Raw genomic sequence first — 19,075 nt, forward strand, 5'->3', positions numbered from 1 at the left:
CAGATCCATCATCATACAACACACACAAGCAGCTCTAACACTCATATTCCAGATATCCCATATCCCTGAGCTGCAGGCTGCTGCCGAGCGACCCCCATTGTGCTCCCTCTCACTCATACAGATTTGTGAGAGAGACCGAACCCACCTCTAACAACCCCCAAATGTGCTCATTATTTTGTCTGAATTTTAAGATTACTCTTGTCACAAAGTATTTTAAGTGTAGCCAAAAACACTTATGCTGCAGGAATGCACCTTATTCACGAGGGCTTCCTGCGCTTGATTTATGCCTTACGGACGCTCACCGTCAGCCCCAAACTGTCTGACGGCCCACCGTCGGCTTGGTGTGTCAGGGCCTTAAGGAAAAGCTAGCCAGCAAAAGACTGGTTTCAGCAGAGTGGATTGTGTTTATGCAGCTCTCTATATAGTGAAAGTAAAAGGACAAATGTTTGATTTATTGTTGCCACAAACATGTTAAGCTTTTGAAAAGCATGATAAGACATTCATTCAGCCCCCTCCATGATTTGCATCTGGTGAAGTTATGTTCTTATTTTGTCTAGTCTTTTTGTCCTTCCTCGCCTCATTTCTCAGTTTTGTCTAGCAAGTCGGCTTGGCCCACTTCCAAAGAGTTTGTGGAAGACACACACAGACACACACACACACACACACACACAAAGACTGAAGGAAAAAACAGCTGTTTTGATTCGTGGAAGCAAAATATAGCAGACTTTTTTTTTGCTTTCTTTATTGTACAAAATTGTAGAGGTCAAGATCTGATTTAATTTGTGATGTAAATGGTAAGAGGAACGCAGAGGAGACGAAGTAACAGAGATTGGAAAAATAAATTGTATTCAATAGTGTTTACTTTGCTCTCTTTTAGGTGTGATAGGCAGCTATTTCAGGGCTCGTTCATCCATGCGTGCAAGTGTTTACATAGAGATCGCAGCATCTAATTAGTTGTGATTTTGGCTCTCCATTGAGTGGGCTTTACTTGCCAATATTAGCCATGCTAGCCATTGAACTGGGCCATGCTCAATTAGTCTGGTCCTGGTTATCATTGTTGACACTGCATGTCAAGTGGCCCTCGCTTCACCTCCAAGGCTGTTAATGAGGGAACAAATTGAGGCTTGGCAACTATTTAACAGCTACTTGGGTGTGTTTGCGTGGTTGTGTGTACGTTTTAGAAAAATAGTGTTCAAATTTCTACCTAATGTGTTAATTGGAACAACTGAAGTTTAGTCTTTCATTTGATATAAAGTACTGTGTTCACAATTGTACATTACCATGTTATTTTGAACAGAATTAATTGATAATTAGGGCGTATTAGGTACGATTGATCCGTACCGTGACCGAATACGATTGCCCCCTCCCCACTCTCCGCCGCTCAGCTTTCACATTAGTAATGTTGTTCTTTCCCCGAGTAAACTCGCGTCATCATCCACGTTTAATTGTTTATGTTGAGATCAGCTGTTCTATCGGCGGAGCGTCGTAAAAACACTCGATTCAAACTTGACAGAAACAAAAGTTAGTCTTTCCAATACCAGCAACTCTGGTTTGATCGAAATAAACCGTTATTTCACTGAGTTTGATGTGAAAATATGTCTATATTTTAAGGACCTTTTCGCCTGCCTTCCTGCCTCATCACCCATGGCCGTGCAGTTCAGAGGATGAGATTGCCGCATGCTGCGCGTATATACAGATTTCGGAGGAGACCGGCGGCGTTGATAAAAAAGCCTGCCCCCTGACTGCTAACACTACTCACATTAAATAGCAGTCCCTTTCCGCGTTTCGGTACAGTTGACTTTCACACCTGATGTGAACCGTACCCAAATACACACAAACCGTACTACAGACCACCTTTTCAAGTTGACTCGAGCACGGGCCAACAAACCGTGCCCGAATAGTACGGAGCGTTAAAACTAATCAAACAAACTGGACTTTTGGGTTCAAGTGCACTCAGATCCAGGCCCGGGTCCCTGATGTGAAAGCACCCTAAGATTGTAATTCATTTGTAGAGTATCATATTTTTTCAGCTCTGTGATGCAAGTCATCAATCATTGATTACCAGAGATATTTGAATCATGTAAAGTTTCACCACTAGTGTTTGCATTACTGGCCTTTTTGTCTGTATTTGCAGGGAAAAGTATTGTAGCTTTTTTTTTTGTCGCTTTTGTGCTTTAAGACTTCCCCCCATTAAAAGAAGAGAGAGCACAGTGGAGGGAGAGACGGCAGTAGAGAGAATTTCCTTGCTTCATTAATTGGCAGCTCTGTGGTACACTAAACATTGCACACACTGAATATTGTGACTGCTCTGAAGCCACTGCCTTATATTTAGTCAAGGGAGACCAGCCTCTGTCACTTTTTCTCTTGCTTAACCTCGCTCTTTCTCTTCCTCTCTCTGTGGCCGTGTTGAAGAGGAGTCTCATGGGAGGGCTTAACTCTGAGCCCTCATTCTTTTTTTCCCCTTTCTTTTCTGCCTCCCCCTTCCACGTCTTTTCTTTCCTTATCGTCGTCTGAATAGAGCAGCATACTGTTGTTAAACTTGGTCACACTCTGTGCAGAGATAGAATAGAGAGACGGAAGAGGTTCAGTATCGTCCTTTCCTGCTTTTATTACTGCCACCACTACTAACAGGCTGCTCTGCCTCAATCTGTGATGCAGCTACATGCAGGTGCACGAGCCACCTTTCTTTTTATTTGTTGAAGTGATGAAGAAGAATCACATTTTTTAGCAGCAAAACGCATGAAATCAATAGTTCACTTAAGGTGGAACTGAGGTCAGCAAGGCTTCACATGCCTGTCTCTGCACCCTTCAGTTTGGAGAGTAATTCACATGAGGCCCTGCTTAAATTATGATGTACAACCTGGAAAATCACAGGGGCTTTTGTGTTGTCATGGTTATTGAGTGTTCGGTAGCTTCGGGGGAAATGGAGTTTGGGGGTGGAGGTGGTGCAGAAAGGAGAGGGGGGGGGAGGAATGGATGGGTGTGAGCGGGAGAGGGGGGGGGTGCTATCTTAATTGCTTTCCGTGAATAATTTCAGTCCCCTAATTTGGCGATAATGACAGTGGCTGCGGCTTTTGTATTTATTTATCCAAACATTAATTGACAGGACTGACATTAGCCAGGGCGGTTATTGCGCATTTGATTGCGCACAAGGGAGCAAAAGAAAATTACAGTAATTATCATTCTGATATGGATTATGAATATGCATTCCCACACTTAATGTGTCTGTCAGCATTTTAGGAACAAGGCACTCTGCCATGACAACAGCACTTTAGCGTATCTCCATCTCGGTTCCAACCGGTGCTTGTGGAGAACAGATGACGTGTATTGTGTAAATGATGGAGCTGCCCCGCTGTAGCTTTTTAACAACACCCGTGCATGTAGTTTGGCGAAATGGTCGTCGTGTGGATTGTTTCAATTGGCCTATAAAGGGGCCCGAGCTTGTGGAATTAATTGGAATTAGTGCGTGGTGTGTTGTTGTGAATGGACATTAAAATGTTCTGTTTTTCTACAGGCGGAGGGAGAAGACAATTTGAAGAAGATGCAGCTGATGGAGCTGGCGATCCTCAATGGGACATACAGAGACAACAACATCAAAACACGTAAGCGAGCCTCCGTGTACATACAGAATAGCCACAATTTACATAATCCATCTATTTTACACCATAAACAACTAATCGTTTAACTGCATTGACCATACTTAATGATATATTATATTTTCTGTATTGCTCATTAACTAATACTGTTTACCTTCATTAAATGAATGTGTAGTCAGACCTCCTGTGTACATACATCATATTATCCAGCAGACCACTCTCTCTCTCTCTCTCAAGCTCTCCAAACAATTCATGTTTACCTACCCAACTATGAGTAGGACAACTTCCATTCTGTTCTATTCCGTATTTCTTTCCTCTCCATCCATTCCTCCATCCATCCATCCCCCCCCCCTCCACACCTGCAATCCAGATGCCATCGCTCTGTATCACTTGCTCTTGGCGGACTCTAAACTTTCAGCACATTGCTCTACTCCACCTGCTCAACTCTGCATGTCAGTCACTAGCTCACACAGCTACAGCGTTTGCTCCTCAATCACCAAATGCCATTTCCACTGTAAATGCATCATCACATCTATGATATGATAAATCATATAAAGCCCAAACATTTGCGTTAGGCAGCGTATTAATCCAGGACTTATGCATTTACTGTCTGGATCATAGAATATAGGAGTAGAACGGTCATTTCCCATTCAAATCAACGTAGTAGGATGGTCAGACCGTCGTAGCAAGAAACCACCGGGGTGAGGTTTTGCAGTAGCTACCATAGACATATATGCATGTACATGTGTCTATGGTAGCGGCGACTAAACGAGCAGTGGAGTAGTAACGTTACGAGGCACATAGAAAATGTAAATTAGTCAAATTGAACAACTTAATGCTAGCTAGCGATCAAGTGGCTGGTTAGCTCTTGGGCTGGTTCCGCCAGGCTTTGGTGCTGCACTGATTACGGATAACGAGCCGAACAGCGGGCTGGTGGTTCTTAACGGTCCCTCCGCCTGGGGACAAGCTACCCAGCTAACTAGCCAGCCACCTGTCTCCGGGAGCTGCGTCCATTCTCTTCCCGCAGAGCTGTGACCACACACTTTACAGCCACACTGAACGTGGGTTCTGTTGTCACCATAACAACTAACAACACTAGCCATTTTCATGTTTACTAGTCAAATTACCGCAGTAAATACTTCAATGAGCCTTCTGCTCCTATGTTATTTCTGTGATGTGGTCATTTGGTGATGTTCGTATCATTCAAAATGTAATTTTGAACATCAGAAACTGTGTTCTTCTACATACTTGGGCTGTATACAGTGTTTAATTTCACTGTTTAATTTTCCTTATCTGCTAAAAATGTTAGCCATGATGAACTGGCCCACCATCTAGCCATAGTTATCACAGCGCTTGATTTAATTCACCTGCCTATGGGGAAGCTTACGGGGCACAGATCACGGCACGTGCTGATGCAGAACCACTTTGAAAAATGATTTTTTGTATGTTCATTTGTATGTTCTCCAACTTAAATGAACTGCTGACTATGTGGGGGGATCATATTTAGGCCAAAGTTCCTGATCAGTCTTCGGTGAAACCTGCTCCTCACTGAGTGTTTCTCCTCTACATATAGTCACCAGCTCTATTTCTGTTGGCATGCGTTGTTGTTTAGCTCACCTATGCCATTTCCAGTAGATGAATGTATTGCTGCCGTGGTGATTTGTATGCTTTTGAATGCATTGGGATGACCGCAGCATTTTGTGCTTCTTGTGTTTTGGTGTGAGGTGCAATTTTTTTTTTCTTTTTATTTTGTTTGGCTATGTTGATTTTTCCTTTTGCAACAGATTGTGGCTTTTGTGGTTCACCACCATGATCATTGCATGGACTAATTTTCCCTTTTGCCTCCCTCCTCTCCCCTCTCTACCTGCCACTTCCCGTTCCCTCTTCTCTTTCCTCCCTTGTGATTTTACCTTTCACTGTTCATCTGTGATTTATGATCAACCACACTACACTTTTATCTCCTCTTTCTTTCTTTCTTTCTTTCTACTCCTGTCCTTCGCTCTCTTGCTTATGGCAGCCACCCTTGCATTCTCTCTTGCAGCGGCGGCAGCAGCCGCTCAGGGCCAACGCCTCATAGCGGCCCCCAATGGTCAAGTTATGGCTCCCCAGGGACTCCGGCCCCCAACACCGGGCGGGGGCCCCATCATGAACCTCATCCGGCCCGGTCAGATGGCTGCCATGCTCCCCAATGGCACGCCCACACTGGTGCCTCCCCAAGATGGCGGGCTTATCTACACCACCCCTTACGACTACCCTTACGCCCTGGCACCCACCTCCCTGCTGGAGTACCCCATCGAGCACAGTGGGGTTCTAGGTAAGAGAGCCTGGGGAAGCATGGGTCCAGCAGGTACCACCTTTAGCCAGCCTGGACATGAGGGCTTGTTTTACCCCGGAGGGGTGCTGGACGCGGCAGCCATGAGCCACAGTCAGGACTTTTTGAAAGGTAAATATGTCGTGTCCACCTGAGGATCAAAAATCTGACAAACTCACAGAGTGGATGTGCTGGTGAAGTTCTTGGTAATGGGATGACCAGCTATGTGGCTCATATGGACACTGTATTAAAAAGGCAAAGGGGGACAAAAATGACCTTGTGAGGGCTAGTCTCTTGGAAAGTTCTCTTTATAATTTAGACTACGGTTACGTCACTGTTTTAGCTACGCTCTGGCCAAACAATTATGCTCTCAGGTTTAGATAGCCTCTTTACTGCAAGGTTCATATAGGAGCACTTGCCTCAGTGTGAATTGAGGCACGCCGACAGAAACACACTCGCATACGCGCAGCCTGCTCTCTAACCCTTTCATGCACTGGCCTGGAGGCATATTCAGTCTGGCGGCAGATCCCCTCGGATTTCTGCAGCTTTTTGAAATCATTTCTCTGCGCTGTTCTCTGCAGGCAGGCCTTGATGCCTGTAGATAGTCCCTCTCTCACTCCCACTGGGGATGTTCATTAAATTCCTCCAGTCTTCCCCTTTTTTCTTCTCCTTCCCCTCGCTCCATTGTCTTAGCTTCACCCCTCTTGAACTTGAGCTCTGTGCTAATACCTGACGCTCCCCTTAGTTTCTGTGTCAGGAGTACAGTTCAGTATGAGGGTCTATATGTTATATTCATTCTCAACGGTGCTTTAAGCTCAACACATCTGCTACCAAAGAGATCACTGAACATCAATTGATGAAATTGAGTTTGATATGAACCCCATATGTAATATTGAGGCTATACTTAACGAAAGCAAAGACTGTTAAGACAGAAGAGGCCTTTGTCTTGTTGCTTTCCAGCCTTAATTTGACTCCTCTAATGTTGTCCGTGGCATCACCTGGCAGCAGCGTGATTTTTAGCTGACCTGTGTATTTGACGTGCCTCTGGGAGTCATGTCTAGAACAGACAGGAGCAGCTGACTGGCTTTTCTCTCTTTAACTTGCAGGGTTACACCAGCTTAGTGCATTTTATTTACTCACACTATCGATTGGTGCCTTCAGCAACACAGGGCCCTGTGTGGAACACACTCGCTCTCACACACACTCATGCACTTCGGTTTCGGCTGCCTGCGCTACTGTATCTAGCCGCCATTGGCTTCTCTGAGAATAAAGACACGTCAGGCCATCTGCTTCTTCAGAGTAGTGTAGGTGGCTGCGCAGTCATCAGCCAAAAAAAAAAATCTTAACTTGACAACGCCGGAACAAAATCCTTGTGGAATTTTATAACTTATTTCCCATGTTGATTTATTTTTTTCCTAATTTCCTGCGCTAATTTTGTAGTGCTTGAAACATACAGTGACACGCCAACAGCTTGTTTGTGTCGTGTACACGCGGCCGTGTCAAGCACCCGCAGTAGGAAGAAATCAGTTGTGACAAATATAAGAGGGAAATGACAGCCTCCGCCGCCAGTGAGCAGATTGACCCGGAGAGAAAACGGTGAAAGAGGGGAAGAGAAAATGAAAGAGAGAGGGAGAAGGCAGGTGGTGTCTGGCACTATTCAATTACCATCAGAGCCGTATTGGATTTCCCCACCTTTCAAAATAAAGAGACAAATTTCTCTCAATCCCCCCTCTGGATCCCAGAGGAAGAATCACATTAGTTTTTTCCCAGACAGCCCAGAAGCCCGTAACCCTTTGCCTGCCCCCCCCCTTTTCAAAGAGTCCTCTATATAACTCCGAGCACTGTGGAATTTTATTACTTAAGTTATGCATTTCTAAATACCAAGTTAAAACTCCAAAAAAGGCGTATTATTTTTTTCTACTGCATTTTTCTACACGTAAAAAAAAACAAAGCTCTGTGTGGTGTGTGTATATGTACTATAATAATCTGTATTGTATTGTTGTATTATCCAAGCATTATAATGATAATGGTTAAAAATGTGAATGTTATTACTGTAAAAGATGACTGTTTTTCCCCCTGCTCAAAGTGAACGGTTTCTAACCTTGTGGACCTGTTACAATCTAGGTGCAATGGCTACTAAAGTGAGACGGCATGACACGCGGGTCCATCCTTACCAAAGGATTGTGACCGCTGACAGAGGTCAGTTTAGTCTCCTAGCTACACTCTGCTATGATTGATGACTTTCAATGATTATTATGCCTATTATGCCTCGATGCCTTAGTTGGGAATTTCTATATCGTCTGTATTGTATTTTTTTTGTTCTCCTTTCCCCCCCGCCACCTTTCCTACCCCATACATCCACACGCCAGCTAAATGGTTGATTGTGGTATGCACATTTTGTTTACATTTAGTACTTAACATATACAGTATTATGTAGATGGTGTATATGTCAAAGCTCAGGCAAAAGTGATCTGAACAGCTTTTGGTTTGTGCAGCTGTGAAGCCAGGACAGGTAGTACAGTTTGCAGGCAGTGTTGAAGGTGTATAATGACATTCCTCTGATGTGAGATTAGAGCCTAAAATGGGGCAGGCTTGTTCCCATACATGATTTATCTCCTCGGCTCGTAAGGAGCAAAGAGAAAAAAAAAAAAAAAGGAGAAGTATACTATTTCTATACTGTATCTGAGAGACCTGGTGGGCAGAAGACAAGTAGCCACGCTGCTACCACGCACCATTTCACCTTGAAAATTTAAAATTTATTTTGCATTTTTATTTTTCTATTGAAGATTAAGACACGCACAGACATAAGCTGAGGTAGCTCGCATTTCTCTCCAGTGTATTTGCAAATAGATTGAAAGCTAAACAAATTAAATATTTCAGTTTGTACATGAGGTACTGTCATTTTATATTTGAGCATTTTATATCAAATGTATTTATGGTTCTTGTGTATATTTATATTATATAAAAATATACTGCTAAATAAAGAGAAAGAATCGGAAAGCATCGATTCATCTATTCATTGCACATTTAACACTAGTCACAGTTATCGCTCACATAACATTAGCGGCCACTAATCACACTGTTTGTAACTTAAAGACACTAAAACACTAGATTTTTTTTGTCTGTCTGTTCGACCTCTCTTTGCTTCTGTTTTTGATTTTTGGGGCGCTCAAATTAAACCGCCAAGCTTTACCTGATTCAGGGTGGGGGCTTAATAGTTGGGGATCATGACGCAACGTCGTCATGATTATAACGAGATTAGCCGGGTTCATCTCACATTTGGCGATTTGGGGATTAGGACATAAGAGATTGCATTCATTTTATTGTTAAAATGATGTCATTCCAGTCTCTTCTTGCTGACACTAATATCCTTTCTATCTTTTTTTTCTGTTTGTTTTGTTTTTGTTTCTAACCACCTAGCCGCCACCGGCAACTAACACATGACCTTCTGACCTCTGAACTCTTCACCCAATGACGAGCCGCCCCAAGCCTGCCTGCTGATCAGTTAACTGGTAATTGCCTTTTGCTAGCCTCTCGGACGCAAGTGAGAGAGAGAGAGAGAGAGAGGCGCCTGCCCGTACAGTTACCCTAACACGTTCTGACAAAAAACTAGAAACCAACGCAGAATCTTCACAGAAACACAACAAAACCCAACAACAGTTGTGTCATTTTTTTCCCTCTGTTCATTGAGTTCAATTCCCATTCTTTCTCTTTCTTTTTCGTCATGAATCATATATTGGGTGGATGTGTTTGTGGTATTACTCATGAATCTGCACTGAATTATATAGCAATAAAGACCCCAACCTGCCCACCCACCCACCCTCCCTCCTTTAATCGCTCTAATTTGGTGACCTCACTTGAATCAAATCAATATCTATTTGACGCAAAACCATTTGGTTTCAGAGTAATGATCCCACTCCCTCTAAAAAAAAGCAAAGAGCCCCCTACCTGTCCCACCCTGTTCCGACACCCACCTACTAGGAGAGAAAAAGAAATAGAAGGAAAGAGAACATACACTCACATTAACTTGTTTAATTTCTGTCATTTTTCACATGTAGTGCAGTTTGTTGAGCTCTAAAAATTGTAATTATGAGCTGACACATTCTGGGTGTGCCCCTCCAAACAGCTTTCTGTCTGTTTTTTTTTGTTAAAGCATGGCTGAAATGATTGCAAAAAAAAAAAAGCTTTTTATGATTTATGTGTTTTTTCTTCTGGCTTTACTTTTCGAGTCATTTTTCTCCACTTGATTTTGGTTTCTCTGTTGTTCACATTTGACTAATTAGCTTTGCAAAGAAATTGACGAGCCAAAATAAGGCAGGTGGTTATCTCTGGAAAAACAAAAACGCAATCTGATGTTTTTTGAAAAGCAGGCTTTGCAGAAACTGAGAAATGATGAAGGGCATGATGGGAAGGTCACTATTTGGGCTGAGGGGTCCGTGTGTGTGTTTTTTTTTAATTAATACTACAATGAAAGTAGGGTGTGCTGAGGCTTCGGGGACATTGGAGCAGAGCTTATTAGCTACTGACCATTGCTACGCCCCCATCCACACTACATCCATTATACAGTGCCTGATGTATTTAGAAAAATTCTCTCAATGAGTTAGCTGAGCTGTGATCGAAAAGACAAAAAAAAAGTATTAAGTGTGCATATTTAGCCAAAGGGTTTTCCAATGAATTATATATCTGCAATTATGCATCTGCCTCACAGAGGGCTCTCTTTGTGATTTTAGAGTTTGGAAGGGTGTGAATTTGTGGTGCCTGCCTTCAGCTGGATCAGTTAGATGAGTTTTGACCCATTAATGCTCTAATTTTTCTGAGGAGGTAAAACGCAGGCTATTAACACTAAATCAACACAATGACAGTACATAGCTAGGGGGATTGAAGTTCTGTACATAAATGCTTTTTCATGAGGCTTCTATATTGAGTTGTTTCATCAGCCACATTTGCCAAAAGAATGTTTATTTCTTTATTTTTTGCATTTTTGCATCTCAACATTTGGCCATTTTTTTAAGTGTCTTTTTATTTTGAACCCCAGTCATCAGTTGGGGCATCAGGTGGGCATAATCTGAGCCTTCCTGACAATTAGAAATCATATTTTTGTTTATTATTTTAGCGATGAAACATTTATTTTCAACACAAGACGAACCCTCCAAAAGCGCATCCACAATGTGTCACATTTCCCTGTGATCGTAGTCTAGCTCCTGAGCCCACAATCTTTTTTGTTCAACTCTCTCAAGAAAAAATAGGATGTGAAAGCCATGCCTGCCTGTTCAAATTGCTTTATACATACGTCTTATATATATATATATATATATAAATATAAATATATATAAAAATGTAGATATCTGTCATTGCATATACAAATACAGAAGAGAACAAAAAATAGATAATTTTACAGGGTGCTGGAGAAGAGAAAAAAATTGAAAAATCTATTTTTGGCAATTTTAGCTTTTGATACTTTACTTGCAGTTACAAAATCTGAAAAAAAAAATTAAATAAAAAAAAAAATAGGGGGAAAACAGAAAAATTGAGTGGGTGAAGAAAAAAAAGTGCTGTTACTTTGGATACGATTGGAAAAGGAAGACGAAGACCAAAACAGTCATAACCGTGGAAAAAGTTAGCGAGGATCAGAGCGAGACAGACGCCTCGAGAGGAGTTTTAAAAGGATCAAATCAAAGTGCCTTATCAACAGTGGTTTCTGTTTTCTGAGTATTCCAGTTGTGTTCAATAATATCCAGCACCCACCGAGATGGCGCAGAGAGGAACGGCTAGTGTTACGCGCTCTGAATAGTCGAGCAGGGTAGCTCCCACCGTATCGTGGCGTTACCCGAGTTATTCTATGCAAAAAGAATAGCAGTCGTTTTGACCAGCTAAAATATGTGCCATGGTTTTGTCTTCCTGAAATTATTATTTTCTTTTTCCTTTACTTGATGGCCCTTTACTCTGCTGTACGTGCAGGTTTTTGTTCTCTTTTTATTTAGAATTTTAAAATGATCATATGAAATATTGTCTTGATTTTTGGTGACTGTGACTAACTTCCTAGAACAAATTGAACTGCCAATAGCAATGCAGTAGTCTGCCTCAACATGTTATGATCATGAGCTGAGAACAAATACATAAAGGGGGATGGATATCGGGGAAAGAGGGGGGGAGTCGTCCCCGTTGGCATTAAGCCCGTTTGTTTCAACGGCTGAAAACTGAACGCATCCAGTCCGCGTCTCTCGATGTCAATTTGACAACAAACTATCAATACAATCACGAGATTTAGAACGGATGGATAATGAAGCTCCATTTCACGGCCAAATAGTTTTCAGTTATTGAAACAACTGACAGTTTATTGCTGGAAGGTGAAATAAACTCGTAATATAACTGAGGAATTTCTTAGATCCCAATATTACCTTTGGCAGTTTGTTTTTCTATTCATAGCTCTTTCATCATGCTGTTACACCGAAAGGTCAATGAATTTTTTTTTTTTTTCTTTCTCAGTGTTATTATTTTAAATTGAAATGCAATATTAAAGTGGAGCAAGTGATGGCTATTCAGCATTTGACAGTATTAAGAAAATTCCCTCTGCAATGTTACATTGTGAAAGGCTGGATAAGTCCATCAGGTGAAAGGTTAACTCTATACCTACCGTATTCTCTCTGGCCTGCCTACTACATGTATGATAATGTAATTAACAGCCATTGTTACAGGTTTATAATGTATTTTTCTAATCTCATTTTATATGTATATTAATCATGTTTCTGAGTGCTTTTTTTTTTTTTTTTTTTTTAATGAAACCCACTTCCCTCCCCTTAAAAACGCCCCCTCTCTTCCTCCCCTCCCCCTCCTCCCCCCTCTTCTCTTTTACATCTTGAAAACTGTCTCTTGTGGGGAGTGTTGCCTTTTTCCCTGTTATATTTTGTTTTCTTGCCAATTCCCAGCTTGTTTAACTCATTAGCTACTTTATTAGTTTTCTTGTCATAAGTATTTTTACATGCTTGCATTTAGTTTTCATGGTGTATGCTGTTATTTTTCTTATTAACCTCTTGGCATTTATTTTAATAAAACATTCTTAGTAAGAATTTTACTAACTTGCTGATATTTTGTCTTGTGTTTTTAACCAGTTTCATGAATGTATTACCTTGGTCTGGTTCACGGACTAACCCGATTAAAACTGGTGTCTGGCCACCACTCACACTGACTGATTCACACTAAATAAACACACGCTGTGCACATACAACACATGCACACAAACACACACACAACCTAACTGGAAACTGCACGAGTTGATAAGCGTCCCTCACTCCCGCTCACGCACTCTCACCTCTGCACTGGAGAAATCTGCTGACACTCTTCATACTTGCCCTCCCCGCTCAGTTCCAACGCCGCTGCTGTGTCTCGTCGTCTCTGTTTTAGAGACAAAACTCTCTTGTTAGTTGTCCTGTCCTTCTGTGTCACTCACCCACCCCACGTGAGACGGCAGGAAGTGTCGCAGTGTCTGGGAGGGAGGGGGGTGTAGGCTGCATGTTATTTGAGGTTAACTTCTGGGTCAGCTGAACAAAGCACACTCTGACTAAAAGGGTGATTTGTCCAAAAAAAAAAACTCCTCCTCTTTCTCTAACTATTAGTGCAGCCATAATCTGTGCAAAAATACTGCAGATTAGTCATCTCAAAAGGATTAATTTTACTGTGAATTACGTAGCGAGCAGGACATCTCATGAGCACACATTGTAGATGTAGTGAGTTATGTACAGCGGACACATAGATGTGTGATAGTCTAAAGCTGTCCCCAGCCTGTGTTTTCCTCCATTGCCTCCATGGCTTGTTATGCCTGGATAGCAGCATTATAGTTATCACCAGCTGTTGTCTGTTTGGTGAACACTTCTCCCCATTCGGCTTATTGATATAATGGCTAATACTGGGCCATTTGGGAGCATCCATAATGCTTAGACACACACCAGTACACCATGCCAATATGAAGTACTTTGGGATCAAAACAACCTTACTATTCCTTCCAGTGTAAAATGCTGATATGGCGTTCAGCTAGCTAGTATTTATTGTTTTCCGTCTGAAACGCTGCCAGTGTGTGTTGTTCACTCTACTGCTGTGTCAGTTCACTCGTCCCTGGGTTCATTCAGCTCTCTTCTCTCTATTCAGCTTCTTTTTTTTTTTCCCCCTCTCCTCCTCCTTCACTAATTCAAGGTATTGACACTGACACACAAGCAAAAAGATTAACTTCATTAATCCCGATTATTACTTTAACCCACTGAGTGATGCCTCCAGATTTTCTTCTTTGTTTTCTCCTTTTTAAAGTCTGCACAACAAAAAAACAACTTGGCCTTAACTGTTGCAATTCTCTTCATGTCTCAGCAAGTAAAGAACAAGGAAGGATTAAAGGTGTCTAACATCAAATTTAACATTTCTCTCCTCTCTGAAATTAACATTTTTGTGTCTTTGATCTAAAAAAGAAACGAGTGTTTTCGCCTACAACACCTGCTAAAACACCAGCAATACTGGATTACCAGCAGCCAGCCTAAATACATTTGGTGCTGTAAGCCATAAGCTTTTTGTATTTATTAATGTAGGATTGGCCTTTAATGTTTTTGATTGGCTCCTCTGTGCCGTATGCAACTTGAGCTCCAATCCGTCCATCAGCAGTGGATATATTTATGCCGTCACGAGCCTCTCCTAATATATATATGTCCGAGAGGTTTGCCTCAACTGCCAAGCTGATGAAAAAACATTCTTTTCCAGAGCACAATGTATTACAAACACTGCCTAAAATAATGCATCTGTGAGTTAAAAAAAAAGTGCCTTTTTTCCTGCGATTGGAAAATATATATTTTTGTACTTTTTATCATGCAAGTGCCAATTTTCTGTCTTCCTTTATCTCGCCAAAAAGCTTTTTTGTTGAGCACAAAAAAACTAAATGCCCACGCTTTTTTATTTTTTTCAGCATATACTCAAAAAAATAAAATCTATACAAGGAAAGTTTGACCAAACATCATGCATTTGGTCATCGTTTCCCACCATTAAACTTCGGCTTAATGGATCCTGTTTTGAATTTAACTGAGAACTGTTTTTCTGAATGGACCACAGTATGTCGCAAACGCCTGTTTGCATACTGCTGGCCATCTCTGGCCAAGTTCTCAGCGCCTTCTCCAGAAATCTGTCGCAGGGCATTCAGTGCATTTATCTACTAACTACCTTTTCACCTGTCAATCTTTTATTTTTCTTCTGTTCTGTTTAACAAACATTCCTCCAATGAGTTAAACGGCAGGTCAACCAATCAGTATTGGTTTCAGCGATGTAGCACTCAGGTGGTTAAAGGGCAAATGCTACCAAAATACGGAATGATTTTTTTTTTTTTAGCCCCACTGGATTTTTGTGTTTTTGACTGTGATAAGTATGCATTAAAAGTAATACATCTTTTTCCTAAAATTATACTAGTATGGTATATACTGTAAGTTCCTCATCCATATAGTGGTGCACTAAAATCTGTGAGATTTTTTTTGTGGAGTTGTAAGTTTTCATGTGAAGTAGCCTTTGTTTTGTTTTTGTGTTACGTTGTTTTTATAGAGGGTTAGACTGAGAATTTTGAATAGGGGTGTAAAACATGTAATGCCAGTTTTTGTTGCTCACACCAAAAAAAAACAAAAGAAAAAAAGGAAAACAAATGTCATGTGTGCAATAAAGAACCATATTTACAAGCTTCCCTCTGAGTGCTCTACCTGGACTAGTCCTTTGCTTCTCTGCGCTCATGCTTCTTTATCGGTGACATCATGTCTTTGGATTTGCTGTGATTTGGGGGCATTTAAAAGGTAGGTGTGCCGCATTTCCAGGAAAATAAAATGTGAAAGTTCGACACTGGGAAAAATAGCTCTCGCCTAAAGCCCTCAAAGTGAGATCAAGCCCTCTCTTGGATTTTAGTGTGACGGTGGTAAAGTGTTGACCTTCCGCTGAGGGTCGCAGCAAAAGCTTTCAGTCTGGAGATGATATTTAGCGGTCAAATCCATTTCTGACAAGTCATTCTGGTGTCTAAACTGACTTTCAGCGTCTGAGTGTTTCACTCCAGTCTAGTCCAGTCAATCTTTTTTCCACCTCCAGCGTTCATGCATGACAGATGACATGAAGTCGTGTTGGCACCCGGTTAAAAGTTCAGACTTCTACTGCAAACTGAACACTGACACTAGAGACGGATCTATTTTTATAAAAGCTGACGATACACAGTTATGTGTCGACTGTTGGCATGTCACTGCTGTAAACATTCAACTCACCACAGAGGTCAACCACTCACTAAAAGCTGCACATCACACTGAATGGGCTGCAGTGTTTTAATGTTCACTAAACAGCAATATTACAATCATTAAATATCATACATTGGACAAAGCTTTTCTAACAGTAACTGAGATTCTCATATTTAAAATTCAGTTTCATGCCTCCACCAGTTAAATAAAATTGGTCGATCTCAGACTCTGATGTTCTCCATTTAACGCTTGAACAGCTCACAGAATACCTCTCTCACCGTGATACTTCCTGGCTTTTCCTAATTTTAAGGAGAACTGCTTCAGATTTTGAACATGATAATGACGCATTACTTCTGTTTCAGAGACCCTGGCTATAAAAGAGTAAAACACAATGGATTTTATATGCTCTATATCTGCGATTGGTGTTTGTCTCCTGTGCAGCACTACTCCTCCCAAATAAATCTATTTGGATTTCTGTCATTGGGGTTTTAATAGCAGTTTGTCAATAAGACGGTTAACAGTGAGTTTGACCTCTCTGGGGTCTATTCTTTGTCTGTGATCATAGACTGTATATAAGAAGAGGACGTACTCACCGTGACGTCACCTGTTGGTTTGTGGACTGCTGTTTTGAAGCCTTGAGTTCAGCATTTTGGCCGTCGCCATCTTGGTTATTTGCAACCAGAACTGACACGAGAGAGTGGAGCTAAGTACAACCGAAGACGTTTTCAGGTGACCAAAAATGTTATTATCAACTTTGATGAACTAAAAACACACTGTGAAAGGGTTAAAGTTGTAAGACGAAAACACAGACAACTCTCAGACCGGACAACGCTGTGGTAGCGACCTGTCAATTACAAGGTAACCACGCCCTAAAGCAAACCCTGATTTATGGTCTATTTGACTCTAAATGGGACCATAATTTACTAAATGTACATCATGCTGTATTGAAGAAGACTTGAAACTAGCGATTGAGACCATAAACTCATGTTTACAATGTTTACTGAGGTAATTAATCAAGTGAGAAATAGACTCATTTTCTCATAGACTTCTACTCAACCAGACTTCTTTTTGCAACCTAAGGAGTCGCCCCCTGCTGGATATTAGAAAGAATGCAAGTTTAAAGCATTGGCTTCACTTTTCAGGCCTCGGAGTTGCCCCGTCACATCAAAGCTCAATTTGTGGCAAAGGAAAAAGTTACCACTGCAATACTTTTTGACATGTACAAGGGCAAAAGAACATTTAAAAAAAATATTTAAAGGATACTAATATTGCAACTATCACTTTCACACAGAGCAATGAAACGATAAGGAAAATATACATATCTTACATCCATAGTTGTTGTCAAAGTAGAGGATTAATACTCAAATAATACACCTAATGTGTACACCTGGGAAACCTAATTTACAGAATGACTAAAGGTATGTATTTCTGGTGTTTCTGCATTTCCTACACGTCACTCCAACTGGATGCACACTGGTGTTCCTATACTCGATCAGCTCATGGTAAGCACAGCTGGAAAATTCATCAAAAACGTACAACACAGGAGTCCCTCCATGTTTCTTCTCTTATTTTGCAGTGTCAGTATAAGATGTTTGCTGCAGGCTACCTCACATCCTCCCAGACATTTACCCTAATTATCAAACACATCATGTCATCTCCGGGTTACCAGGGGGAGGCAGGTGCACGTAAATGTAGCTGCAGAAGAATCCTTAAACCTGCAATGAAAGTAATGGCAACCTGCCGCTCCGGTGAGTAATTATCACTTTCCCCTGTCAAACTGATGAGTCAGTGCTGCGGTCTCTTCCCATTTACACCAGTGCTCAACTCCCGTGGGCTTCCTGATGACTTATGACCTGTGAGGAGGTGATGTGAGCCAGCTGTTGTCACACCGTGAAAGTGAAGCGGTGCGAATGTACAGTGAATTCCCTCCCCCTTTGTTTGATGCAGTGATAAAAACAAAGGACTTTGAAGTGGACGTCTCATTACGGCTCAAGCTGGCAACTCTGCAGGAAAGAATCCAAAACGACAGGGACATGTCTTCCTCTCTCTGCTCCTCTCATCCTCTAGCTGGAGGACAGAGCTACTGCTGCTGCTGCTGAATAAGACAGTGGGGAGTAAACGGTTCGCGAGGGGGCTGCTGGAAGTGACTTTAATGTCATGCAGGAAGCGGGGAGCGAGAAAGAGAAGTGGGAGGAGGAGGGTGCTGATGGTGGCTTTGGCCCCCGGGAAGATGCATCAAAGGAGCATTTGTCGCAGAGACCAGCTGGGAGTCTAATCAGAGAAAGAGAACTGGAGTTTGTATGTGTGTGTGTGTGCGCGTGTGTGTGGGTGTGTGTGGGGTGCATTTGTGCGCATGTGTGTGTTTTTTGAAGGGGTAGAGTGGAAGGGTTGCATCAGTAGTGACAGATGAACCAGCTTCCTGTGGAATGAATATAGGGCATTCATCAGAGTGCAGCTGTTTCTCTCTGTGTCTTGCTGCCTGTGTGTGTGTGTGTGTGTGTGAAAGAGAGAGAGAGAGAGAGAGAAAGAGAGAGAGAGAGAGAGAGAGAGAGAGAGAGAGAGTGTGCAGTTGTTGCAGGTCTCAAGCTTAGATTGATGAATAAAACTCAGTAGTTTTTTGGGCACCTGTGCAGAGTGACACAGTCTAACAGCTGGATATTGTGTGTTTGCAGCTGATTGTGAGTGTGTGTGTGTGTGTGTGTGAGAGAGAGAGAGAGAGAGAGAGAGAGCGAGACAGAGAGAGAGAGAGAGTTATTTTAGAGTGTTCAGGAATCAGTAACTGAGACATTTTGTGACTCCTATTCTGAAATCCATCACTCTGGATTGTAAAGCGCAGGTGGTTATGTCCTCTGAATAGTATCTGTCTTTCACAGAAAAGCTATTGAGGACATTTCCTGCCTCTCTTTTGATAGCTGCAAAGAATTTGGCAGGGTAAG

At 41.8% G+C, this 19,075-nt stretch overlaps 1 protein-coding gene across 6 annotated transcripts in view; it reads left to right on the plus strand.

The window, feature by feature from the left end:
- The window catches only part of qkia (QKI, KH domain containing, RNA binding a), an 86,400-nt gene extending 70,793 nt beyond the window's left edge, over positions 1-15,607 (plus strand). Inside the window, exons 5-8 of one of the 6 annotated variants that reach the window (XM_037746526.1) lie at positions 3,515-3,602; positions 5,614-5,910; positions 8,032-8,106; positions 9,328-15,607. In XM_037746526.1, coding sequence (XP_037602454.1) covers positions 3,515-3,602; positions 5,614-5,910; positions 8,032-8,106; positions 9,328-9,344 — 477 coding nt within the window. In that variant the 3' untranslated portion in view covers positions 9,345-15,607. Of the gene's footprint in view, positions 1-3,514; positions 3,603-5,613; positions 6,040-8,031; positions 8,640-9,327 lie in introns of those variants that run through there. The other 5 variants (XM_037746522.1, XM_037746521.1, XM_037746525.1 and 2 more) reach the window with 5 other exon arrangements.
- Positions 15,608-19,075: the final 3,468 nt, after the last annotated feature.

Source organism: Sebastes umbrosus, chromosome 16 (genome assembly GCF_015220745.1).
Source record: "Sebastes umbrosus isolate fSebUmb1 chromosome 16, fSebUmb1.pri, whole genome shotgun sequence".
NCBI lineage: Eukaryota > Metazoa > Chordata > Actinopteri > Perciformes > Sebastidae > Sebastes > Sebastes umbrosus.